Source organism: Pogona vitticeps, chromosome 2, assembly GCF_051106095.1.
Source record: "Pogona vitticeps strain Pit_001003342236 chromosome 2, PviZW2.1, whole genome shotgun sequence".
NCBI classification, from domain to species: domain Eukaryota; kingdom Metazoa; phylum Chordata; class Lepidosauria; order Squamata; family Agamidae; genus Pogona; species Pogona vitticeps.
This window is the reverse complement of record NC_135784.1, coordinates 299700518-299727058: the sequence shown is the minus strand read 5'-3', so window position 1 is coordinate 299727058 and position 26541 is coordinate 299700518. Positions and strand designations below refer to the sequence as shown.

At 41.3% G+C, this 26541-nt stretch overlaps 1 protein-coding gene across 2 annotated transcripts in view; it reads left to right on the top strand.

The window, feature by feature from the left end:
- DCC (DCC netrin 1 receptor) overlaps positions 1–26541 on the top strand; it is a 1127120-nt gene that overhangs the window by 956331 nt on the left and 144248 nt on the right. The window contains exons 16-18 of one of the 2 annotated variants that reach the window (XM_078384133.1): positions 2689–2784; positions 18536–18708; positions 26077–26215. In XM_078384133.1, the coding sequence (XP_078240259.1) occupies positions 2689–2784; positions 18536–18708; positions 26077–26215 (408 nt within the window). Of the gene's footprint in view, positions 1–2688; positions 2785–18469; positions 18709–26076; positions 26216–26541 lie in introns of both variants that reach the window. The other variant, XM_072992925.2, reaches the window with a different exon arrangement.

The window sequence follows — 26541 nt, the reverse complement described above, 5'->3', positions numbered from 1 at the left end:
CTGCATGGAATCCAAATGACAGCTGGTGTTAGAATGTTCGTATTAGTCCAAGGAGTGTGAATGCGGTTAGTTTGCCAACCACGTTGATTGAACAAAATGCTCTACCCTACCTAGGTCCAGAAGAATCTCAGGAACATTGTTGTCTAGAAATGATAGTTGCATCCCTGAATCAAGACAGACCAGGCAAAAATCGTGCAGGATAGGATTTTAGAAATACTACTGTTTGGAGACGATAACTATGCTAGCTGTAGGATGCTGGGAGTTGTGATCCAAATAAGTAACACTTCCAAGTTCTGAAAAGCAATTGGAACCTATCTCACATTTACCGGGAGAGTGCCTGATTTTTTTTCCCCTCCTGAAGCTGATTGATAAAAGCACACCCACCAGTGGCTGGCTCCATAAATCCTGCCCCTTTCCAGCCAGCCAAGATTTTAGTGATTGGCTTACTGGGAAAGGAAGAACTTATGTGGATCCATACCAGCCTTGCAGCACCCTGGGATGTAGCTCACACCACTAGTAAGATGGTGGCACCACATACGTGGCTTACCAGCCCATGCTTGCCAACTGGGACCTTGGCAAGTCTAGGGTGGTTTTGAAATTCCTGTAGAAGTTATACTTTCGAGAAGCCCACTTTTGGGTTTTATGGAGAAACAGCAATAGAAGGGGAGGGAAAGCAGGGCTGGCTGACTTCCTCTTCTGTATGCCCAGACGTGCTGGATCAGGGCCAGTGTTATCTGGCTGAAGAGATAAAGATGATTTCTTTGCAAAGATTTGGCAACAATTCCTGGGTTTGGTTTTGTTTTATTTTGGCTTTGTTGGGGTAAGAGAATGGTCCTTCGCTATTTTCTGCTTGCCAAATCCACAATATACTCCTTTAACCTGATCTACATTGCAAAAGCAGGGTGAATTTTACAAAAGCTATACCCCCTTTTTTGTTCGTTAATTACAGTAAACGTGGTATTACTTCTTTTTCTTGTTGTTCAGCAATGTTATATTATTTATAGTTAGTTAAGTGCTATCAAGTTGTAACTGATTTATAGTGACTTTAATAGAGCTTTCAAGATAAGTGAGCTGGATAGCCTGCTGGGGTATTTTTTTGGGGGGTGGGTGGGAGTTAGCTCTACTGGTTTTTAGGCTTAGGGATCTAGCTGCAAAGCCAGTGGTTAAGAGTTCAATTCCCCACAGTGCCACCTTGACAAGGGCTGGACTTGATCATCATAGGCTCCCTTCCAGCACTGCAGTTCTGACTATTATTATTATTATTATTATTATTATTATTATTATTATTATTATTATTATTATTATTATTATTATTATTATTATTATTATTATTATTATTATTATTATTATTATTATGTAGTAATAATAATTATTATAATAATCGTAATTATAATAATTATAATAATAATTACAATAGGAGTGATTTTATAATTTTCACACACACCTCATGAGTTTCCATGACCAAGTTGTAATTTGAACCCTGATCTTCAGAGACCTCATTTGTCACTCTATCTACTACACCACACTGGGAACATTTTATTTATAAGGGTCAGATTGTAGCCGAATTAAGAACTTTTAAACACAGGCTTAATATCGTCAGTTAAGAAATTTCCCTGATTCCGTAACTGGAATTAATGTTAATAATTTAGCAGGGTTCTGCTATAGATATTTGTATTAACTACCTCAACCCATGTCACTGAAGTGCTAAAGCTTAATTTTAATACGGATATGACTATTATGACGCAAGAAGAAGCCCACTGTTCCAGTTAGCAGAGTGTTCCACAGAAAGCATTTGATAAATGTGGATTTATATATCCTTTGATGAGTGTGATTTTGATTAGTAAAGACTTCTCAAATTATAAACCTTTCTTCTGCTGTGGTCTGGTGAAATATGCAGCATCTGGGAATCAAGTCAAGGGAATCCGCATTATTTCGGGCGCTAAGTGCTTGAGAAGCTTCCCATATTAGTAAAATAGCCTTTTAAAAAAAGAATGCTAGTAATATATCTCCTCTACCCAAGAAACTCTGCTGATTGATCACTGAGTGGGTACTCAGAGTTGATCATGTAGCACTGGAGAATGGTTTAAAACTTTTGTTGTTTCACGGATGTACCATGTGGATGATGTGAACAGGAAGATGAACCTTTTCCTTAGAATGTCTAGGTAGTGTGTAAGAATTAGCTGTATGTTATGCTAATCACATTAAATATATCTTAGACTACAATCCTGCCTGGTTAGCTTGGAAAACAGCTATTGTAGCTGACCCTAGGCCAGCTAAGGTTGTGGTTTGTTGGATAGTTAGTTAAGTGCCATCAAGCAACAGAGCATGGACAGAGTTCCTACTCCAGTCCTCTGAAGATGCCGGCCACAGAGACTGGTGAAACGTCAGGAAGAATGACCTTCAGAACATGGCCAAAGAGTCCGAAAAACCCACAACAAACATCAGATCCTGGCCATGAAAGCCTTCGAGTATACATTTCTAGAGAACATTTGATTTATAGGGTTAGAAATTATGCAGGCCTGATCTGAAGTAATTAATCTGTCATCTATTGTCTTCCATGAGATCACATGTCAAGGCCTTGGTCTACATTTCAGAAGTCTTTTTGAGTCTACAAGTGCAAATCAGATGATTGCTAAAATCTGCTTCAAAGCATTAACGTTCATGGTGTTGTGTTTATTTTTCCAACAGAGCCCAGTTCACACTACGTAATCTCCTTGAAAGCCTTTAACAATGCTGGGGAGGGAGTCCCTCTTTATGAGAGTGCCACCACCAGATCTCTGACAGGTGAGTTGTAATGGCTGGCTGATTACTTTATCCATTTCTACCACTCTCATGAGCATAACCGTGCATGTGCTTGGGAGGCATGGAATTCTTGTGTAAGGTAAGTGAATGCATTTTGGCAGAAGTTGCTTCCTGGATGAGTGTCATGCTCTGAGTTTTGAATGGTCCAAAAGGTTCAGGGTCTCCAAAGAGAGTAAATAAAGACTGCCTACAAAAGCATGTGCAGTGCTCCCAGAAATAGTTCTGCATCTGAAGTGTGATTTTATGCAGTATAAGAATAACCATGATGCTATATCCCTAATTAATTAGTCCACATTTCCTAGTTCTCATGGAATGATGAAGATGCATGTACAAGCTAGCCTTGTGACAAACAGCTTTAAAGCTTTACAATAGCCTTCTTCAGGGACATTAAGAGTGCTGAAGGAGATTCCTGCTTTGCATGCTATAAAAAGAAGAAGATAATATCTAATTCCTATCTCATCATGGTGTTGCATGGAACATGCCTGTTCACATGGTGCTTCAGTATTAACCCAAGAAATGTCAGAATACAGTTGTTATCTGATGGAAGAAGAGCCTCTGCATCTACCAAGCAGACTAGCAAAGAACCACTGTGTGCACCAGATGGGCAACTTGGGTATTGAAGGAATCTTTTGCCTGACTTCTGTGGCACAGGTCTACGGAATGGGTCCCCATGATCCCCTTTGTCTTCTACAGTTAAAAGTAGGGATGGCCAACTCTGATCCTCCAAACATTTTTGGACTTCAACTCACTACTGCCTATGCTGGCAAGAGCTGAGTGGCAGTCCAACAATATACATATGTGAATCAAACCTTCTCTGGTTTTGAAGAGCTCACACCGATATTTCTAAGACATAAATGTGGGAGGGACTTTAGTCAGCACAACATGAAATTCCACGCTTGCTTCCATGTTATTCTCTTTGGTGATCCTAAAAGCCTTGGAGAAGTTCCTGGTAGTTGCTAGTTTTTTGCGGAAGTTGGATGAGGAAGAGGGCTTTAATCTTAAAGGCAGAGCATTATTTGCACAGTGCTCCCAGCGGCAGAGCTTGCAAGCCAAATATCCCTGACTCCATCTGTAGCTTCTAAAAGCGGGGCTGGGAAACAAGCCTGCTCAAACATGAAGAGGTGTGTCAGTGAGCAGTGATAATCAGGAGCTAGAAGTCCAGCGTTCTCTGTTCTTTCATTCCCAAAATGGATTGAGAGTAAATTGTCGTGCTGCAACCATCTCTACTTCCATGTATCACTTTTTCCTATGGGTTGAAAGCTGAGTTGGCCTGAGGGCACTGCTGCTCAGTGAATGGATTTTACGGCTGGGCCTCCAGTTTTGAGCAGAGAAGAATATCCATGCCGTGTGTCTATCAATCCACTGCTTTTTGCTCTTTCTCTGTAGACAAGGGTCTACGTTGTTATGCGTACCATTTGTGTCAGTGTGTTTCACAAATATTCTTGTAGGCATTTGTAGACATTTTAGAAATGCATGTCTCCCTTTGACTGTCCACCAGCCTGTTTGCACCATACATTTGTTAAAGCAGTGCTCTCTTAACAGAGAAATCAGGTTGTTTAATACTAGAGAGGTCAGGTCTTTCAGTTTTGCTTTCGCCATATGCTCCATATGCCCTTTTAAAACCTCAGTACTTTCTCTCCCATTTCTAAAGAATTTAGAATTTAGCAAGAATTTGATTGAGTCCTTATCAAAAATAAACTGAACGAAATTCTCACTGATCTGCATCTGCCTGACCAAATACCACATTTTTCTGTGTATAAGACTATAATTTTGTCTAAAATCTTTAGACTAAAAATTGAGGATCGTCTTATACACAGAAGTAAGCTGAGGAGAGAACAAAAACAAGTGGAGGGGAAAGCAGAGATCAAAGTGATCCTGCAGGGCTTTGATTCCTGCTTTCCCCCTCCACTTGCTAAGCCTTAGCAAAAGGAAAGCAGGGATCAAAGTGCTGTAGGATCGCTTTGACCCATAGCTGTGCTCCTATGTCTGAATCCATTCCTGGAGACAGTTTGTTGACTGGGGTGTCTAATGATCTCATCATAAATCAGTTATGAAATCAGAAATGTTTTTATAAAACGGAACCATGCCATCCATCTCATTCTCTTTCCAGGTACTAAAACAATATCACGAGAGCCATCTGCATGGAAGCAATTCTAGTAATGGGTGTATCAGTAATCCTAATATTAGCTCAAGAAAATCTGAAGACATTCCATAAACACCTTGAAAATGCGGTGCCAACCAACCCCGATAGATTTGACTCCATGCTCAAATAACTGAACGATAATAACTATACCTTTATGTAGATTTTAGGTGAAGAGCCAGTATGGTAGAGCAAAATGAAATGATTATATGTCTCAAGAAAGTACCATATTTTCACTAGCAGCTACCAACTCCTTACCACTTTATGACAATTTCTTTTTCTGTTCCAGCAATTTTAGTTTTCAAATGCCAGGGCTGCATATAATTTGAGTATCAAAAGGCCACCTATTAAAATTCCAGAATTTGCGTTGGGATTCTAGTATCGTCACCAAAAAAGCATGGTGGCGATCATTCTCTCTATCATTTGTAACATTTGCTAAACCAGAATTAATTAGATCCGGCTAGCAAAAGTCAGAGATGTAGATGAGGGTCAAGCAGCGGGGTGTCATTCTGGAAAGGTGTATTAGTGTTAATTTAAGACATGGTAAATTTTACACAGCTGCAAATGGCAGTACATTCCACATCCTTTCCAGCATATTATCTTTCTTCCAAGCCCATTTCATGCATGCACAATTCCTGCAAGCCTTTTTAATGAAACCGGATTTGCAATGCTGGTGCTGAATGTAAGACTACAATGCACAATGTACCTGGGGCAGCTTAGTAATGATATGGCACTTCCTGTTGTATATCACTTGCATCGCCACTTAACATTACCCCATGTTTCTTGATCATGATAGCTGGGTAGTGCTGAACTTATCTTACAGAGTTGCTATGAGGAAAGGGCAAGGTGTAAAAAAATGCACAAAACAGTAGGAAATACAATGTATATTCTCAATATCGTATTACCTTTTCCACTGGAGCACCATGTGTCATTTGGTGGAGGGTGGTTCACAAATCTTTCCTCATGCATGAGCCATTCTGTTCAGAACTTTCTCCAAGGAAAGAAAGTGAGGTCACTGAGAGCAAGAAAAAAAGAGGAAAAAAAATGACCAAGTGACAAATCCAATAAGGTTGGTTCATGAGGAATAACGGAACCCAATTGCAACATGTTCGCTCCAGATGGGAAACCATTCTTGGCTCATACAGTTTCGTGAAGTATTCCCATTAAAAAAACTTGGAAGTTCATAAAAAGAGAAAAGCTATCTCCCCACCCCCAACTCTCAAACAAAACCTATAAGAACAAATGTTCTTCGCTGTAATGTTTTCAAGAATATTGGTATTTCCTCGTAAAATGTTACTTTTTCCCCTCTGGTAATTGCCGTGCCTTTTCAAACTTTTCTCATATGTATGTCTCAAAAAATATATGAAGCACTTTTATGCCTTCTTTTTTTATATAAGCATTTTGAACCTTACTATACCAACAGTAGACTAACCGGCAGATAACAGAAAAATGGAATGTGTGCTTCCCAGAAATGAAATTTTCTCTGCATTTCAAAGAAATTATCCACTTAACCTTGATTTCTTCTTTCAAGAACTGGCCTAAGGAGCATCCAGGACTGTAAAGCTTCTTCTTTGGATCTTGCCTTTCATTGTCGAGGGGCTGCTCTAATGGGGAGCTTCTATGTAACCTTTCACCCCTCTGGAAACAGTTTCTGAAGAGAGTCCATGGCGTGGGGTCATTGCTCGGCAAGCGGGCCCTCTGTCGAGCAACTTTGATTGATCTTCCTAAGAAGCTTTTCCTCTCTGGGCAGTGTCTTCTTTGTGATGAACACAAAAAAGAATTCAGATAATTTTATAGATGTGACTTATCTTTCCACAGGAGGTGTAGAGAGGCATTGAAATCAATACCTGCTTGGTTCAGTGAATCTGATCACAGGGCGGCTGGATCCTTGACCTTGTAGCTTTGAAGGAGGGCCAGCCCCATCCTTGGATAAACTGAGGTGACTGCCTCAGGCACCATGTTTTGGGACTTAGGATAACATGGGCATATATAGTTCTGAATGGCCCAGAAATACTTGTTTTATGAAGAGCCAAACGTTTCTCACTTTCCAGTTCCTGGAAAGACTTGTGAGCTACTCTGAAAAACATCTACCATCAACTGATGAACCTCATTGGATCAGCTGCATAGGTTTCCTTCTCAATTACAACTCCAGATACCACGCAGATTGTAAAGATATAAGACCAAGCCTTTGTCCCATTTCTCTCTCCCTTACATACTATTGAGACAACTTGCACACTTATGTCTTTTTGGTTAGGCTAACAAATATGCTACCCTCTATGGAAAACTCTGTGAACTACCCTGAATTACAGCCAATCGTTCTAAGCCCCTCACCAAACTGCCACGCCCAGCATTTTTCTAAGATGGAGCCATGGTAGTTAATATGGTATCCAACTGCTAAACCAGAGCAGTATACAGACAGCTTATCACTGCCTTGAGCACACCCTAGGACACCCTGGATAAAGCAAAACTGACAGCAAAAGCAAAAAAGCAAAGTGTGCTGCTTGTATACCACCCCATAGCACTTCAAGCACTCTCTGGGCGGTTTACAATTTAATTATGCAGGCTACACATTGTCCCCCCAGCGAGCTGGGTACTCATTTTACCGACCTTGGAAGGATAGAAGGCTGAGTCAACCTTGAGCCGGCTACTTGGGATTTGAACCCCAGGTCATGAGCACAGTTTTAGCTGCAGTACAGCGATTTAACCACTGCGCCACAAGTCTCCATTAGTCTGTAGTCATTGACCAAGGCTCAGTTATGCCAGCCAGAGGTACCAACTGGGGTGTAACATCTTCAGTGTCAAAAGTCCACGATAGGCTTCTCTGACCAAAATAAGAAAACATCCATTGTTTTTTTTTCCAATGAAAGAATGCATTTACTAAACAACAGATTCCTATCTGCCACTCTCTGAACTTAGCAATATTTGGGGAAATGAAATGCACCCTGTTATACATTCCCATGGATTAGATTTCTGTGACCTCCTGTTTTTTAGATGTTTCCAAAAACTGAGTTATCTTGATTGAATCTAAGCCCTAATATTATCAGATTGGCATCCTTTTTTTCGAAATGCCATCTACAACAGGATTTCAAATGTCTAGATATCTCAAAGGGGATAAAAGGCAAAAGAAAGATGCAAAGTGTTTTATATCTTTAATGTATGATACATATCACCTTTCAGCTTAGAGCCATGTAGATCAGCAATATTTCATCTATACATTTTTTTTATTAGTTCACTTTTGGAGGCAAACACCCTACCCAATTTTCAGTGCTCAAGTGGAAACCGATACCACTAACAACAAATGGATATTTTTCATTATGCATAGCACCTGCCTGAAAGTCAAGCACAAACGAAAATTCACTCTGTGTGTTCTCCTTTGTACTGAGGTTTCAAAAAGAAGATCTCAACAGCGAGGAAAAAAAAACACAGCATGCACCCTCGAGCCAAATGCATGGCTCAATATTAACTTTAAGCAGTGTTTGCCTTGTGCATGTTTTATTTGTATGCAAACACTTGGTAAGCCACTCAGTGGCTAGAGAAATTTGAAAAAACAATGTCATTTGTTCTAAAGATCTCATGCACACACACACACATACACACACACACCGTTACTGATGTCATAATTTATCTGCTAGTGGTGTGAAACCTAAGCTGCTTAAGCCACATACCCTGACAAACCTATTGATTTTGCTGACACAAGATTCACTTACCCAACTCAGAAGCAACGGGGAGCCATAGATTCGGATCTCTGGGCATCTTGCCCCCTTCTTCACCTCTACCCTTGGAAAGGGATCACAGGAGCTTTCACCTCCAAAAGAAGACAGGCACGGTTCTCTTTGACATCGAAACGAGGATTTTGAAAACAAATACGGTGATAAGAAAGAAGTATGAACCATACCCATGGCATGTGGAGAATCCTTGCTGAATGTTTAGTTCCCATTGTTTTGTGGTCTCTCAACACAATCAAATACTTCAAGGAGAAAATCGGCAGCCCTTTCCAAGATCCCTTGTCTGCAACATGAGAGCAGAATGAGGAACAATACTGTTGTTGTTGTCTAGTCGTTAAGTCATGTCTGACTCTTCGTGGCCCCATGGACCAGAGCACGCCAGGCCCTCCTGTCTTCCACTGCCTCCCGGAGTTGGGTCAAATTCATGTCGGTAGCTTCGCTGACACTGTCCGACCATCTCATCCTCTGTCGTCTCCTTTTCCTCTTGCCTTCACATTTTCCTAACATCAGGGTCTTTAAGTGTGTGCAGAAAGCCTCTTCACAAAGCTGGTTCCCTTTGAGGAGCAAAGCCCATAAACACAACAAGCCGGTGACTGGCTGTTGGTTCAAAAAGACAAAACAGCCCACCTGCAACAAAGCAGCAACCATGCAGTCTTCACACTTTGTGCAATAATCTTCCTCGCCAATATGATAGGTCTCTTCAGGAGGACCCTAACATATGCAGCCCTCTCACTGGTGAGGAGATTTTGTGGTTTCATTTCCACAAGGGTGAATTTATATCATTAATACACATCCTTCCCCCGTATGTAGCCATTCCTAGAACACAGGTATAGATAAGAAGTTTCAGATGTCTCTACCCTGCTCTCTTGAGTTGTAGGTGGTCAAATCTACCCCTTCCAACCTCAATGGTTTTACCCAGGTTTGTGTAGGGGAGGAGAAACCTAAAGCCTCTTCCACCCCACAGGAATCTCTGCTGAGGGGGGTAGTATCTCTTTAGCACTGGATGAGTGGCATGGATACAACAATGTTAGTAAAGTCGGAATCACTGAGGGTGGGAGAATTGTACACATTAGTTCCTCCACCTCCATTTGGAATAAAATGCTGGCAATATCAGGATCTCTTGGGGGGCAGGAAAGTTACTCCCATGTTTCCCCAGCAATCAAACCAAATTTTTATTATGTGGTTATGAACATGAAAAATGAAATACTACTACTACTACTATTACTACTACTACTACTACTACTACTACTACTACTACTACTACTACTACTACTACTACTACTACACTGGAAGCCGCCTAGAGTGGTCTATTAGGCCAGATAGGCGAGGTATAAATAAATAAATAAATAAATAAATAAATAAATAAATAAATACTACTAGCAGCAGCAGCAGCAGCAGTAGTAGTAAACTCTTGCACCTCATCTGTTCAGAGATTAAACAGACAGACTACAAAACTAGACATGATTGAGTCTCAAAATTAATACATGGGTCTTTATGTAAAAAATATAATCTGCCAGCATCCAAGAAACCACCAGGCAGAGAAGGTGTCAGGAAACAACCAAATTAAGCTTGGAGCCTCGTGGCGCAGTGGTTAAAACGCTGTACTGCAGCTAAAACTGTGCTCACGACCTGGGGTTCAAATCCCAGGTAGCTGGCTCAAGGTTGACTCAGCCTTCTATCCTTCCGAGGTCAGTAAAATGAGTACCCAGCTTGCTGGGGGGGGGGAGAATGTGTAACCTGCATAATTAATTTGTAAACTGCCCAGAGAGTGCTTGAAGCGCTATGGGGCGGTATATAAGCAGCACACTTTGCTTTTGCTTTGCTTTGCTTTTAAGCTCTTGTGAAACTTTTGAATTCAAACGGACATATCCCTTGAGTGTAATACACCAGGCCTTTCTCCTCAATATAGCCAAATGGGACACAAATACTATGGCACAAGTGGCTTGCCCAATAGGTGCACTGGGAGGCAGAATGTAACTCTAGTAGCCCCATCACAACAATTCACATAGAAACAAAGAATGCCAGGCGTAGAGCATGTCACACTAACATACAAATATACTGTAAAACACTGAAAGAATAGAGTACCCAGAATAATGTGTACAATGTAGAATATCTTAAATGAATACCTTGGTTGAAATCCAGTATCGTAAAGTTCCATCGTGTAGATTGATGGAATATCATTAGCTGAAGCCACTGGGACCAACAGTGAGTTTCAGACAATTAAGTCTTCCTGACCTGTTGCTTTCCCCAAAAGCTCCTCCAGGGCCAAAGGAATATGAGGAATGTTTGGGGGTGGAGGATAGCAAAATCCAGCCGAGACTGCTGACATCATCAAACTTATGCAGTGTAGCTTTATGTTTCTGGATTTAACAAATAAATCTCATGAAACAGCATAACCACCACGATCCTTCTTACCTAATAAATATTTTTTTTAAAAAAATATATAAGATACCCAGGTTAAGTCTAGGAAGATGTAATGTCATTGTATGACTTTGCTGCTAAGAAGAAGAAGAAGCTGGCCACTCTGTACTGTTGATTTCTTCATATGTGCCAAAAGATGTGTTTGATGCCTTCCTGATTTCTGTCACTATCCCAAGGCTGTTAATGACTCTGCCAATACATTGTATTTTCTTTGTTGCCTAATTGGGCAGCAGTGCAAAATGAATGAGTGCTATAAGATGTGAGTCCATTCTGATCAGGCGTGTTATGGCTTCCTGCCCACACTGTCTTGTTTTGAGGGCCAGAATGTGGAAATGCTACTATTCAAGACGGTATCTTCTGAAATCTAGCCGGCATGGGCATTTGAAGTTCCCAAATGTACCTTTTCCGCTTCGGGTTGTGAGTCACACATCGGAGTTTTCAGCATAGTATAACTCCCTAAGTTAAACCATTTCGGAGAGAGCCAAGGTTGGTAAACAAAACTGAAGCGGATGCTCCTGATCGCTGATGCAGAAAAGAGGCAGACAATCATACCAGCCCAGAAGTTCTCCACAGTTCATTTACATAGAAGGAAGCCTCATTGCTAGTTACCATACTGGTTGGGCAAACAGGTCATATACACAGTGTGACTTCAAAAACATGCACCACAATGCACTAAGCACTGGGGAATTCTAAACTATAATGAGAAATTATACAGTGTTCAGATCTGTCAAAAATTCAGGATAGGTTCAGAATATTATGCTGTATACAGTGAATTTATTATATCTCTACTTGTTTGCGGTTAAGGTACTATTCTATTAGCATGCATTCTTCGCTGCTAATTATTATTTATTGAAATATATTGTGGGAAAGATAATGCATAATTGATCTTTTTTTAAAAAAATTCACAAAATATAACATGCTTGAAAATTCTTGCTTAAATTTCACACATGGAAAAGGAAGCAAGGGTTACAAGATTCAGCATTATGTTTAATCCTGCTTCCATAATATCTGTATCCATGACGTAGAGAGACTAAGATTCAATGGATACCCAGAAAAATGTGTTTTTTTCCTATGCCTCAAGCAGTATATATATATACAAGAACTGAACAAAACAGACAATCATTTTTATTTTATTTTATTTTTTCAGCTTGTATACCACCCCCATAGTGCATACACTCTCTGGGCAGTTTGAGAGGCAGTAAAACACATTGAAATCATATTAAAATAAATGAAACCCAGTACCTAACATCATCATCATCATCATCATCATCATCATAATAATCATCATCATCATCATCATCATCACCACCACCACCACCACCATCATCATCATCATCATCATCATCATCATCATCATCATCATCATCATCATCATCATCATGTGTTGTCAATTCTGACTTTCACTGACTCCATTCAGAGTTTTCCAAATAGAGAGTACTCAGAAGTGGTTTGCCATTCCCTTCTTCTGGGGGCAGGTCTGGGACTATGCAGCCGGCCCAAGGCCACATACTGTAGGTTGGTTCTCCTCCTAAGAGACACACTTCACTTCAAACAAAAGTTTCCACTATTTCTACCTCATATACCAGTTCTGCCCCCTTGGTGAAGATCAAGTGCCACTGATCCATGCTCCATGCTGTGAATTTCCTTGCATTTGTGAACGTCTTTTCTTCTCCCCTCCTGTTTATCCTTTTGCTTCTAAATGAATTGTACTCTCGCTTGCTACATTTTGAGCCATAATCTCATCCCAGTAGGTTTCAGTAAATACTTATTATATCACATTTGCTTTTCTGTGCAGAGTTTAAATTCATCTTGCATGTTTTCCATTTGAAATACAATTTGTTTTCACATTTGAAAGAACCAGTCATTCCTTCCAGATACCTCCTGATTATCTTTTCTCATCTACTGATGGACTCCTGTTGCACAATCTCATTTTCTGGTTCATCTCTGACACTTCTGTCCCCAGTACTTAGCATCTCCCCATTCTCAGGAATATCATCTTCCTCCCCACAAATTTCAGTTTAAAGGCTGAACTTTAATAAACAAACATTTTCTTCCTCAGTCCTATGAGGTGCCACCTCAGTCTCTGAGGAATCCTTCTTCATGAAAGTAAAGGCTAGTGATATGCCTTTTTTAAAAAAAAAAAAAAATTGCAAATCCCATAGTTCTTCAAGAATTTTCCTTACAAAATTCTGAAAGTTCCAGACCACAGAAACCTACTTCCAAATTATCCCTACTGCTTCCTATCTCGTTGCCCTTTTATGCTCTATAAAAGGGACCTCCCAAAGAACCATTGCCTCCAGGAAGCAGTGGGGCAGCTTCCTCCAAGGAAGCATTACAACAGGAAACGAAGGCTTAAAAGAAGGCCTTGAAGAAGACCTCAGCCTTGTTCAGGCGGCTGAATTGAAGGGGTCTGCAGGTATGTGTTTGTGGGCTGGAACTCCCAGATATCTTCCTGTAATTCTTGGAGAATGATGGGATTTGGAGTTCAAAAGCCTCTAGTGGTGCGCCCCTAGTGCATGCCACCATTCAGGAAATCAGACTTAATATCTTCTTATGTCTTCTCGAGTCAGATTTTTCAAGGAGTGTTCGAAAAAGACCTGTGCCCCCCAACCAGTCAACTTTTTATCCAGATCTTCAAAGTTGTTGTGGGTTTTTCGGGCTTTTTGGCCATTTCTGAAGGTTGTTCTTCCTAACGTTTCACCAGTCTCTGTGGCCGGCATCTTTAGAGGACAGCAACCTGTGCTCTGCTGTCCTCTGAAGATGCCGGCCACAGAGCCTGGTGAAACGTTAGGAAGAACAACCTTCAGAACACGGCCAAAGAACCCGAAAAACCCACAACAACCATTAGATCCCGGCCATGAAAGCCTTCGTGGATATATCTTCAAAATTACTTGTAATAGGGTGAAGGGTGTATCTAGAAACACTACCTGTCACCACCTGGATCAGAAGAAAGGCATTTTGGTAGTGGAACTGATGAGTCTTGGCAAGCTCTCAGTCACATCCTGGATCTTCACACCCAAGAGATAAAAAACCTCTCAGAACATCCTGTCAGGTTCACAAGGAGCCCTGTGGTGCAGTTGTTAAACAGCAGTCAAACCTCTAATCATGACCCGAGATCAGTCCCAATGGGTTAAGATAGCCAGCTCAAAGTTGATTCAGCCTTCCACCCTTCCAAGGTCAGTTAAATGATTACCCAGCTTGGGTGGGCGGGTGTGTTTTGCATAATTATCTTATAAACCACCCAGAAAGTGCTCTAGTACTATGAGTAGAATAGAATAGAATTTATTGTCATTGTACTTTCATACAACAAAATTAGATGCCATCTCCAGCACACATAATAATAAAACACACAAGAACATTAGCATCGATAACATGAAAACATAGCACAGTACACAAGAAATACATCCCTCTCATTCACATCCACATCCTTCACATTCAGTTTCCCATCGCACAACACATTAATATCGCACTATACAGTGGAATTCGATATAGCTGCAGCTGTAGGATAGAAACTGTTTTTCAACCTATTTGTCTTAGTTTTAATTATCCTATATCGCTCACCAGATGGTAACAATTGAAAGACGGAATGGCCCGGGCATGATGGATCTTTGAGAATATTTTGGCCTTTTTTAAGACATCGGGAATTACAGAGATCTTCCAAAGAGGGAAGAGGGCAGCCAATGATCATCTGGGCCATTGTAATAATCCTCTGGGGCGTTTTCCTATCTGCCATTGTACAGTTAGCGAACCATATACTGGAGCAATAGGTTAAAATACTCTCTATGATATAGTGGTAGAAGGTCACCAGCAGTTTTCCATTCAGTTGTTGTCTCCTGAGAAGTCTCAGGTAATATAGTCTCTGCTGAGCCCTCTTGACCACTGCTGTAATATGAACGCCCTAGGACAAGTCCTCCTTGATGATAACACCCAGAAACTTAAAACTGGTTACCCGTTCCACTTGCTCTCCACTTATAACCAAGAGCTGAATATCTGATTTATTTCTTCCATAGTTTACTATAAGCTCCTTGGTCTTCTTGATGTTAAGAGTCAGGTTGTTATCTTCACACCATGAGAGCAGTCAATTCACCTCATCCCGATAAGCTAATTCATCCTCTTCAGAAATAGGTCCTACCACTGTTGCATCATCTGCAAATTTGGTAGTAATATTATTTTGGTGCATGGGTATGCAATCATATGTATACAACAAGTAAGGGACTCAACACACATCCTTGTGGTGTTCCAGTGTTAAGAATGAGCGCTGAGGAGGTGTAATTCCCCAATCTAACCCTCTAGGAATGGCCAGATAGAAAATCCAAGAACAAATTGAATGTGAAAATTCAAGCTCTCTGAGCTTGGACACCAATCTATAGGGAAGGATTGTGTTAAATGCAGGACTGAAGTCCACAGAAAGCATCCTCACATAGGTCCCTCACTGTTCTAGGTGGATCAAGGCAGTGTGGAGAGTAATAGTGATGGCATCCTCCAAAGATTTGTTAGTTCTGTATGCAAACTTTATCCATTTTAGGTGAAAGACTAGAGATGATGATGTTAGATGTAAGTGCCACTGGTCTATAATCGCTGAGGTTGTTAAAAGGGTTCTTCTTTGGCAGTTGAACAATAATGGAGGCCTTCAAGCAGGGTGAAATAATAGACTGTGATAAAGATCTGTTGAAGATCTTGGTGAAAACCCCTGCCAGCTGATCAGCACAATCTTTGAGCACATGACCAGGAATGTCATTGGATCCTGTAGCTTTTCTAGGACCCATAGCCCTCAGAACATTCCTCAGAATGTTCTGGGAAGGTATATAAATCAAAATAACAACAAGCTTCAGCCTCACTCTCCCTCCATTAAAAAAAAATCACCTGGTATCTCTACATGTTTTGCTTTTGGAGAAATAGCACACATTCTTCCATTTATACCCACTCCTTTGTTCCGTGCTTAAGCAGCTCAGCATTCTTTCTTTAAAACATTTCTAGACCTCCTTAAATCACAAGATCTCAGGGTGGGTCACAGAACTATGTAAGACAATTAAAAAAATGTAAAATCTTTACATCAATTTAAAATTAAAACAGCTTAAAACATATGATTAAATCATTAAAGCCACTACATTAAAATCTGCCCTGGTGAAGGTCTTCAACCTCCAAAGGCTCTAGTAAGCACATTTTGACTTGGCATCAAAATGATGCCAATGTCAGCCCCAATCAAGACTCCAAGGGGTGAGCATTCCACTGTTGGGGTGCTCCATCCGAGAAAGCCCTCCTTTGCATCACCCTATAATGTACAGGTAGGGAGGAGGTGGTGCTGCGGGCTAAACCGCAGAAGCCTGTGCTGCAGGGTCAGAAGACCAAGAAGTCGTAAGATCGAATCCATGCGACGGAGTGAGCACCCGTCGCTTGTCCCAGCTCCCGCCAACCTAGTGGTTCGAAAGCATGCAAATGCAAGTAGATAAATAGGGACCACCTCGGCAGGAAGGTAACAGCGTTCCGTGTCTAAGTCGCACTGGCCATGTGACCACGGAAGATTGTCTCTGGACAAAACGCTGGCTCTATGGCTTGGAAACGGGGATGAGCACCGCCCCCTAGAGTCGAACACGACTGGACAAAAAATGTCAAGGGGAACCTTTACCTTTACCTTAGGGAGGAGGGGCTCCCCAGCAGATCTTAGTGATCAGACAGATTTATATAAGAAGAAATGCTCCTTCAGATATCTAGGTCCCAAGCTATTTATGGTTGAGTGGGTCATCAACAACATCTTCAGTTCAGAACAAAAGCGTATTGGCAGCCAGTGCAAATCTTTCAGAAGCAGTGTCCTCTTTCCTAATTCTTTTCATGAGCTTGCAGGGCACTGTGGATGCAGCCATATAAATATTACAGTGCTAGCTCGATCCTCACCTCAGTGGCCCACTTCCTCTCAGCTGTAGCTCTTCCCCAAGCACCATGTGCATGAAGCAGAGCAAATGGCTGCGGTCAAAGGACCCAAAACACACAAACCAACATCCAGACAACTAGCTCAGTTAGGCAATCGGCCTTAAGGCAACACAAATTCACCTCTTTTTTCTCTCTCTTCCACCATTTCAATGTGAAATGTCCCAGTCTATTTACAGGGTCCATGTGGTCATGTTGGTATGCTTGCAGGAACCGTGGCTATAGCTGCAAATCAGGAAACAGAAAGCCCTGTCCTCCAAATAAGAAAATGCCACTGTTTCTTCAATGGACTATGAGGGAACCATCTTTGCCCTCTTAAGGTAAAGGTAAAGGTAAAGGTTCCCCTTGACAATTTGTCCAGTCGTGTCTGACTCTAGGGCTCATCCCCGTTTCCAAGCCATAGATCCAGTGTTTTGTCTGTAGACAGTTTTCCGTGGTCACGTGGCCAGCGCGACTAGATACAGAATGTCATGATCTTCCCACTGAGGTGGTACCTATTTATCTACTTGCATTTACATGCTTTTGAACTGCTAGGTTGGCAGGAGCTGGGACAAGCGACGGGAGCTCACTCCGTCGTGCGGATTCGATCTTACGACTGCTGGTCTTCTGACATTGCAGCACAGAGGCTTCTGCAGTTTAACCAGCAGTGCCACCACGTCCCTCTTAGTCCAGTGCATTTCATTTGCCACTAATGGTTTTCTGCCCAACGTCATCTGATTCCATTTGCAAGCATCCATAGCGTCACTTCTTCGGATGCCACCATCCATGGCATCACTTGCATCAACAAAGGCAGCTGGAAATTACAATCCAGGCAAATGAGGTCAAAAGGAAACTGCGCAGAGAAGAATGATCTCAAAAGAGATGCAAATATGTTCAGCAAGCGAACATAAAGAGCCACAAAGAGAGTCACTTTGCAACACAGTCCAATACAATAAAAACAAAGCAAGACATGAAGTTTGGCCTCAATACTAAACATTAAGAGTTTGGAGAAGAAGGAGCCTACAGATGTTAGTAACTCCTACGCAGACACACGGGAGAATATTGTGCTTACAAAACAAGGCTTTCAGAACAGCCTTCTGCACATCACAGAGATTTTTAAAATAATGTATCATTCATGGGTTTCATGGTAAAAGCATGCAAATCACACTTTGCTGGGGACAAAGAAAAACAAAATGCTGTTTTTGGGGTGGCCTTCAAGATGCATTTAATGGTACGTAGATATTTTTAAAAGAGTAATATAACCATTGTACTCATTGAATTTTTAAATTAATGGCTCTTTCTCCCTCTGTTCTTCTCACGTTTTCTTCCCGTCATCTTTATTGCCATACATTTAACCCATTGTGACGTGTATCTCACTGGCGGCTGTTTCATTTGTTTATTTGAGTATGCATTTTTGTTTCATTTTGTTTCTTTTTTTTTGTGATACGCTTGTTTTTCGGTGGCTTTTGTGAACCAGATCCCATTGACCCATTAGAAGTTGATTTTTATCCTTTGCTTGATGATTTCCCTACCTCGGTCCCAGATGTCTCCACCCCCATGCTCCCACCCGTAGGTGTCCAGGCTGTTGCCTTAACCCATGACGCTGTGAGGGTCAGCTGGGCAGACAACTCTGTCCCCAAGAACCAAAAGACGACCGAAGTCCGGTTTTACACAGTCCGGTGGAGAACCAGCTATTCTACAAGTGCTAAATACAAGGTGAGGTCTTTCAATTCATCCTGTGCTCAACCTTAATCTGAAGCTCAAACTAGACATTAAGGGGGATGAATATCCTTTGCTATAAACCCATTTCCCTTCCCACAATTTTTCAGAGATCTGTGTCTCAGCAATCGGACTCCTGAATGAATCCTGTATTTGCCTGTTTTATGATTGGTCATAAAGCAAAGCATGATAAATACAGGATACATAGGTGAGGAAAATTCTGTGCCATGTCAGACATATTTCATCATTTGGGGGAGACTACAGTAAGACCCCCATATCTGTGGGAGATTGGTTCCAAGCCTCCTCCCACCCCCCGGCAGATGCTGAAAATGCAAAAACACCCAATCAGTTTTAATAGTGAACACGATACATAGCATGATCTCTGGCTCTGTCTAGTGGCCAGATCTGGTAACTTGTCATTGAAAATATATATTTTGAGGATTTTTCTTTTAATATTCTAAATATTTTCAGACTGTAGATAAGTGAATCATCAGAAAGGGGTCCTGTGGATTGTCTAGTTTCCCCCTGAATGTGTCTGTCATGAAGGGAAATCTCAAAATTTCAGAATTTCGTACGATTGAACGCTCTAGGAAGGAGCTTGAAAAGATTACTTTTGTCAGCGAGAAGTAGCAGTGCCAGCTGGGGGTTTATGGGAGCAGTGGACCAAAAAAGTAACTTTCTTTAAGCTATCATTGTGAGGAGGCCACATGTTGCACCATTCATGATGCCATATGATTATGTGTGGGAAATTATTGGGAGATGTAGGTCTGATAAGATGCAGATATTAAAAAGTTAAAACTGCCCAATGTGGCCGCATTAGTTGTGTGACAGTCTTAAGGACAGAGCATGATGCTGCACACTTGATAGGTGACACGCTTGAGAGGCTGGAAGTGGAGGTGAAGACAGACAGCAGGAAATCTGTGAACTGTGCCATATTGTGCAATTACTCATATTTTTCCATCTCTCCTGATGTTGTATACTTGGATGAGGATGCTGGTTTAACTGAGTCCCCAGAAGTGGGACGTTCTTGGGAAAGGGGGTAAGCGGAGATCATTTGAGGTATATGTGTGATGGATGGGGTTATGCATCTTGCCCCTTGTGTGGCCTTGGGCAAGTGACACAGCCCCTTCCCCAGAGGGAAGGAGTAGTAACCCCATCCATGTGCTTTGCAACCTGGGAGGATTTATTTTATTTAAAATATTTCACCCCACCTTTCTCCTTAAGAAAGAACCAATGTGGTTTACATCATTAAAAGACAATATTTGAAACTACAAATACTGTACCTTTAAAAAATCAAAGAAATCAAAAGATGGAAAACAAAAAAAAAAGATGGAAAACAAAAATGACACAAAAACACATTCAAAGCAGTAAAGACACCGTCATCCATTTAACAACACTCGGGCAGCCAGTCCCTAAAGGGAAGTTGGCCTGAAGAGAAAGGACTTAATCTGTTTGCAGAAGGACAGGAAAGATGAGGCCCGCCTGGCCTCTTGTGGGAGAGAGTTCCAAAGTCTGGGTGTAGCCACAGAGAAGGCCCTTTTCCGTGTCTGCCTCAAACATACCTGCAAAGGTGGTGGGTCCAAGAGAAAAGGTTTCTCCTGATGATCTGAACACCTTGGCAGGTTCATAAAGGGAGAGGTGGTCCTTGAGATAGCTTGGACCTAAGCTATTTAGGGCTTTATAGGTTAGCACTAGCACCTTGAATTGTGCCTGGAAAAAGCTCAGCAGTGAGTGATGCAGCTGTAACAGGAGGATTATGGGATCCCTGTGATCATACCCCAGTTGGAATTCGCTTGATGGCATATGATGACTACCAACTGGCAAAACAGATTACATTGTTTTTTCCCTACAAGGGAATGATATGGAAGGGGCAGGAGACAGCTAACCAACTGAAGTGTCTGCTATGTAATTTTTTTAAAATATCTTTTCAGTCAGTTTCATAGAGTTCAAATTATAACATCTTATTTAAGAAAGCTCTTGGGTTTTTTCTCCCCAATTCAAAATGATGATATCCTTAAAGTGTCTGCAGGGCCCTTGAAATGCTAATATTTTCTATCAAGGGAGGCAATATCACACATAGCAATGGTTCACGTCAAGGAATCTTGGCTTTTATGAAAGTAAGTGGTAACATTTATGTGTGGCCAAAGCCCATTTTTTTCTGATCTGTACGCTTTTTGTACTTGGTATTGAAATATTTTTGTTTCCCGTCTCCATTGTGCCACCACTCCTTTCCATGTACCAGACATGCGAAGGATCAAGAAAAAAATGCACTTCTCTCTTTCTTGATCCAGCTAATTTGTTCTCTATAGTTTTGAAATATTTTTGTTTATTTAGGCTCTCTTCCCCCCCTCCCATGTAATGGATTTAAAAATCATCCTTCAGGGTTAAATTAGTCTCCCAAGTCTGCTAGGATTTTGTTAGACATGTTGTTGTTGTTGTTTAGTTGTTAAGTCGTGTCCGACTCTTCATGACCCCATGGACCAGAGCACGCCAGGCCCCCCTGTCCTCCACTGCCTCCCGCAGTTGGGTCAAATTCATGTTGGTAGCTTCAGTGACTCTATCCAACCATCTCGTCCTCTGTCATCCCCTTCTCCTCTTGCCTTCACACTTTCCCAACATCAGGGTCTTTTCCAGGGAGTCTTCTTTTCTCATTAGATGGCCAAAGTATTGGAGCCTCAGCTTCAGGATCTGATTTCCTTTAGAACGGATAGGTTTGTTCTCCTTGCAGTCCAGGGGACTCTCAAGAGTCTCATCCAGCACCACAATTCAAAACCATCAATTCTTTGGCAGTCAGCCTTCTTTATGGTCCAGCTCTCACTTCCATACATCACTACTGGAAAAACCATAGCTTTGACTATGCAGACCTTTGTCGGCAAGGTGATGTCTCTGCTTTTTAAGATGCTGTCGAGGTTTGTCATCGCTTCCCTCCCAAGAAGCAGGTGTCTTTTAATTTCATGGCTGCTGTCACCATCTGCAGTGATCATGGAGTCCAAGAAAGTAAAATCTGTCACTGCCTCCATATCCTCCCCTTCTATTTGCCAGGACATGATGGGACCAGTGGCCATGATCTTAGCACTGCCTTTCTTTGGGATTGGGATGTAGACTGATCTTTTCCAATCCTCTGGCCACTGTTGAGTTTTCCAAACTTGCTGGCATATTGAGTGTAGTACCTTAACAGCATCATCTTTTATGATTTGAAATAGTTCAACTGGCATGCCATCACCTCCACTAGCCTTGTTGTTAGCCATGCTTTCTAAGGCCCACTTGACTTCACTCTCTAGGATGTCTGGCTCAAGGTCAGCAACCACATCAAAGACATGATGAGTTAAATGCAAATGTAAACAATTTAGAATTCATAAATATTTAAAACTCAATAGAAGGTTGCCATTGTTGTGCGGGTTTTAAAAAAGTGAATAATTAAAAGAAAATGAAAGGAAATTAGCACGGAGGAGGGGTAGAGAGAGAGAGTAGCTGATATGCCTGAAAAAAGAAAAGTTCTAGGAATGCTGTCTTTACTAAAGCAGCCTTTGGAAGAAGTTTACTGAAGTCTTGCTGGAGTTTTATAATGTTTGCATTCATAGAAAGATTGAGCACTGATCAAAACAGGCTGAATCTCCATCATATCAGAGCTCTAGGGAAAAGCTAAGACCCCAGTATTCAATCTGTACGTAGCCCTCAAAGGAGGTGTGCCATTAAATAAATAACATGTAATGAACTTGCTTTATATAGTGATTGATTTACTTTCAAGTAAGCAGAGGGGACCCTATTTTATACTTACACACAAACAAGAAGCCTATGCATGGGTAGGAAGTCTCCTTTTCAGACTCCTCCAGCACTCCATGAACAAATCATCAACAGTCACAGTGAGGCTAAGTGCTCCCCTATAATTTTTCTGGCAAACCCCAGAATTATAATGAATAAATAGGGTTCCCGTTCTCAGTGTGTCTGCCTGGGTCCACGTTGCAGTTTCCTTTTCATCAACAGGCTCCCTTTTCCTGGATTAACAGGTGAGATCTGCATGTCATGCTTTTCCGACTATTGCTTATCCGTTTTTGGCTATCTGAGTGGGCTCCAGTGGGCTCACCAGGTTTATTCCCTCATCTGAGATCCACGGCAAACCCCATGCTTGTAGATTACCCAATATAGTGTGGCAGGACAGAAGTGACCCAGTAACAGTCTCTCAGCCAAGCAGCTGCTTATTTGACATCAGTAGCTTTTCAAGAGTAGGGGCAGTAATTCATGTACATGTAGGTGTACATGTTAGCAGTGGTGCATCTTGAACATCAGACTGAGATTCTCCCCCCCCACACACACACACACACTTTTAACTGGAATGTTTACATTGGCAATAATGATTTCTGCAGAAATTGTGTAACTCTAGTTTAAAAAATTAATTTCTATAAATAAATAAATAAATGAACTAACAATTATAAAATGTTAAATTTAAAAATTAGATGCATTGTTTCCCTCTTTTTGAGCCATCTGTCAGGCAGTTTCTGCTTGTTCTCTCTCTTTGTGTGTGTGTCTGTGTGCGTGCGTGTGCGTGTGCGTGTGCGTGCATGCGCGTGCGTGCACGCACACACACACTTTCTTTCACAAAGGAGAAAAGCACTATCTTTGCATTGAGACCCTTTGTGCAGATTTTGACAACTTCAGTTAAAAAAAGATTCTGCGGCGGAGTTGAGAAATCTAGCGGGAATTATTGGTTTCTCAACAAAGATTTCTTCACATCTCTAATTTCCTGCAAACGTAAAACAAGATAACTGCCACTTTGAGCTCACTGGAAGAGAAGCAGGATATCTGTTTATTCCATAAATAAATGATTATCTAGGAGGTCATTGAAGGACCCTCTTGCCATATTGGGGAGAGACGATACGTTATTTGTTCCTTTTGCAAATGTACATGTTGTCTATCTGCAAATATACCCAAGGCAGTGTGCACAAAATTATTAAATACAGCCACAGCCAGAACATGAAAGTATAAAATCAAGTTCAGTCTCAGAAGATCACAGCAGGGAACAGCAGCATCGCAAGAAATGAGAGCCTTACATGCTAAGAAACTTTTTTTATGAACCATCTAAAAGTGAATAGAGAGCAGGCTTGGCAGCTATAAAGAGCCAATTCAAAAATTTTATGTCCGTAATAGAAGAAAATTGAAGGCCTTTCCTAAGATGGGCTAAACTCAGTTGTCAGTGCCAGCTAGAGCAGAACCACTGAATCAGTGGGACTTTTGTGAGGTAAACACTTGTGTAAGAACCACTGATTCAGTGGGTCTACTCTAGCCCAGACCAACAGCTTCAGATAGCTCAGTGGCCGAAATCCTGATGCTTGGCATATTAAATCACACTAGAATAGGCCCACTGAATCAATGGGGATGTAGTGGCTCAATTCCTCTGTAAATTCCATTTGTTCAAATGGGCCTACTCTAACAGTGAGTTACTTTAGGAGGCGTTGACTCTCCAAATCACCATTGATTCAATAGGCCTACTCTAGCGCAATTTACTATGCTAAGCAACAGGATTTGAGGCAATATTTGTATGTATTTTTCCTCCCATCTCCAGAATCTCCTGCTTGTGGCAGGGATTGCAGTTGCATTGAACACCTTGGATCCTTAGAAAAGGGGGATATTTCCCAAACCAAAACTAGGTACACAACAGTCCTTAGTTTTCTGAAAAAATGATGGCATCCCCTAGCTGTGCTGTTTATGAGGTACTTTTAAGGTAAAAACTTGCCATGCACAAGTGGCTCCTTAATTCCAGCTTAAATAAAAGGTAGATGAGGGAAAACACAGCATTACCGAGGTCCCTATATACACATTATAAATCTGTTATTTACCTGTTCTTAATGCACTTCCATCACCCAGATGAATAATGCATTTCCCTCAATAAAGCAGGTGAACAGAAAGCTCACACTTAAACCAAACCAAAGCACATATAAACGTGAGGCATTAAAACCTGAACTTTTTTTTTGTAAGAACGTAAGTACATATTTGCTCAAGAGGCAGGCAGAGGCATTTTTGATCACTTGATTAAATATGTATGAAAAGAGTCCAGAATGTCCTCTTTGAAAAAGGACCCGTAAATAAGCATGTTTCTATCAAAAATTCAGAAAACAAAACAAAACAAAACAAACTTCTTCAATAAACTGTATCTTATGAGTCCCAAGTAAGCTGTATATATAGTGTCAGAACAGGTGATGCAAACCAAAGCAGGCAAAAAGCATCTTTTCTCTTTATTTATCTTGCTCCCTTAAAGGGCATGTAATGCAATAAACTACCTTTGAGTCACTACTGCATCTGGTCAGCCGGTGTAAAAGTTAGCTGAAATCTCTTTCTCTCCTCCCCACGGGACTTACCGTCCCCATTATAGTTCAGTGCCGCTTGGCTTGCTCTTGCTTTATGAAAACTCCAGAAATTCTCCCATATTGACAGTCCCCCCCCCCCGTATGCACTACACTTGGAAGGCAACACAAGCATGGAATGCACCCTTTCCTATGCATCAGCGCCCCATGGTTTTAAGCCATGTATTTTACCTCTTGGGTTTCCTGTGTGTGCTAAACCAGTGGTCCCCAACCTTGGGCCTCCAGATGTTCCTGGACTTCAACTCCCAGAAATCCTGGCCAGCAGAGGTAGTGGCGAAGGCTTCTGGGAGTTGTAGTCCAAGAACATCTGGACGCCCAAGGTTGGGGACCACTGTGCTAAACAGTACTATTTTTTATCTTCTTGCACAATTGCAAGCTGCCTCATTGAATGCAGAGGTGATTCTAAATTAAATTAAATGATAGATAAATAAATGCAGTTACAGATAAAAGTGAGCCGAAGCATTAGGAGGCCTAAAGAGTGGAGAGGAGTAATTTAAGAGTTTCCTAGGAGTAGAGGGTCGGGGGAAGGATTAGAAGGAATCAGAGAAAGTAACACCACACTACTGCTCCAGAACTTTAATAATAATAATAATAATAATAATAATAATAATAATAATAATAATAATAATAATAATAATAATAATAATAATAATAATAATAATAATAATAATAATAATAATAATAATAATAATAATAATAATAATAATAATAATGCGCCATCAAGTCAGTTCTGTCCTGTAGAGCATATTCAGAAGTGTTATACCGTTCCCTACCTCTGGGGGCGCTGTGGGACTGTGCAGCTGGCCCAAGGCCACCCAGGCTGACTCTTCTCCCAGGAGGCACAGTGGGGAATGGAACTCCCAACCTCTGGCTCCACGGTCAGATGCCTGCTGCTGTATAAAGTTGCCCCTCTCCCCAGTCACTGAGAGTTGTTCTCTATTGTAAAATATCGCATGGAGGTCCATTATATATATTCCATCCTCTCTTTTTCTTCCTCTTTCTACAGTCAGCAGATACAACAGCCTTGAGTCACACCGTTTCAGGTCTGAAACCCAACACTATGTATGAGTTCTCGGTCATGGTGACAAAGGGTCGGAGGTCAAGTACGTGGAGTATGACCGCTCACGCTACAACATACGAGGCAGGTAGGTCTCTGTTAGGTTTTCACTTCAGGGTGGTCAAAGTTGCCCTTTTTAAACTGTATGAAGCAAGGTGACCAAATCCATTGTGAATACAGTTATTGCTTTGCTTTTCTCACATGCTGTAAACAGCACTTTTTTAAAAAAGTAGTCATAATCCATTCCGTTGGGTGGGGAAAAGGAAACCAGTCTCGTTTCATTCAGGAGCTCTTATTTGGTTCCATGCCAGGTTGCATCACTACACTTTAATGAATGGGAATGCTACGTTACTGTGTCATAAAAAGAAAGCGAAATTCAAAGACCTTGCTCACTAATCAGAAAGAATGTTTGGT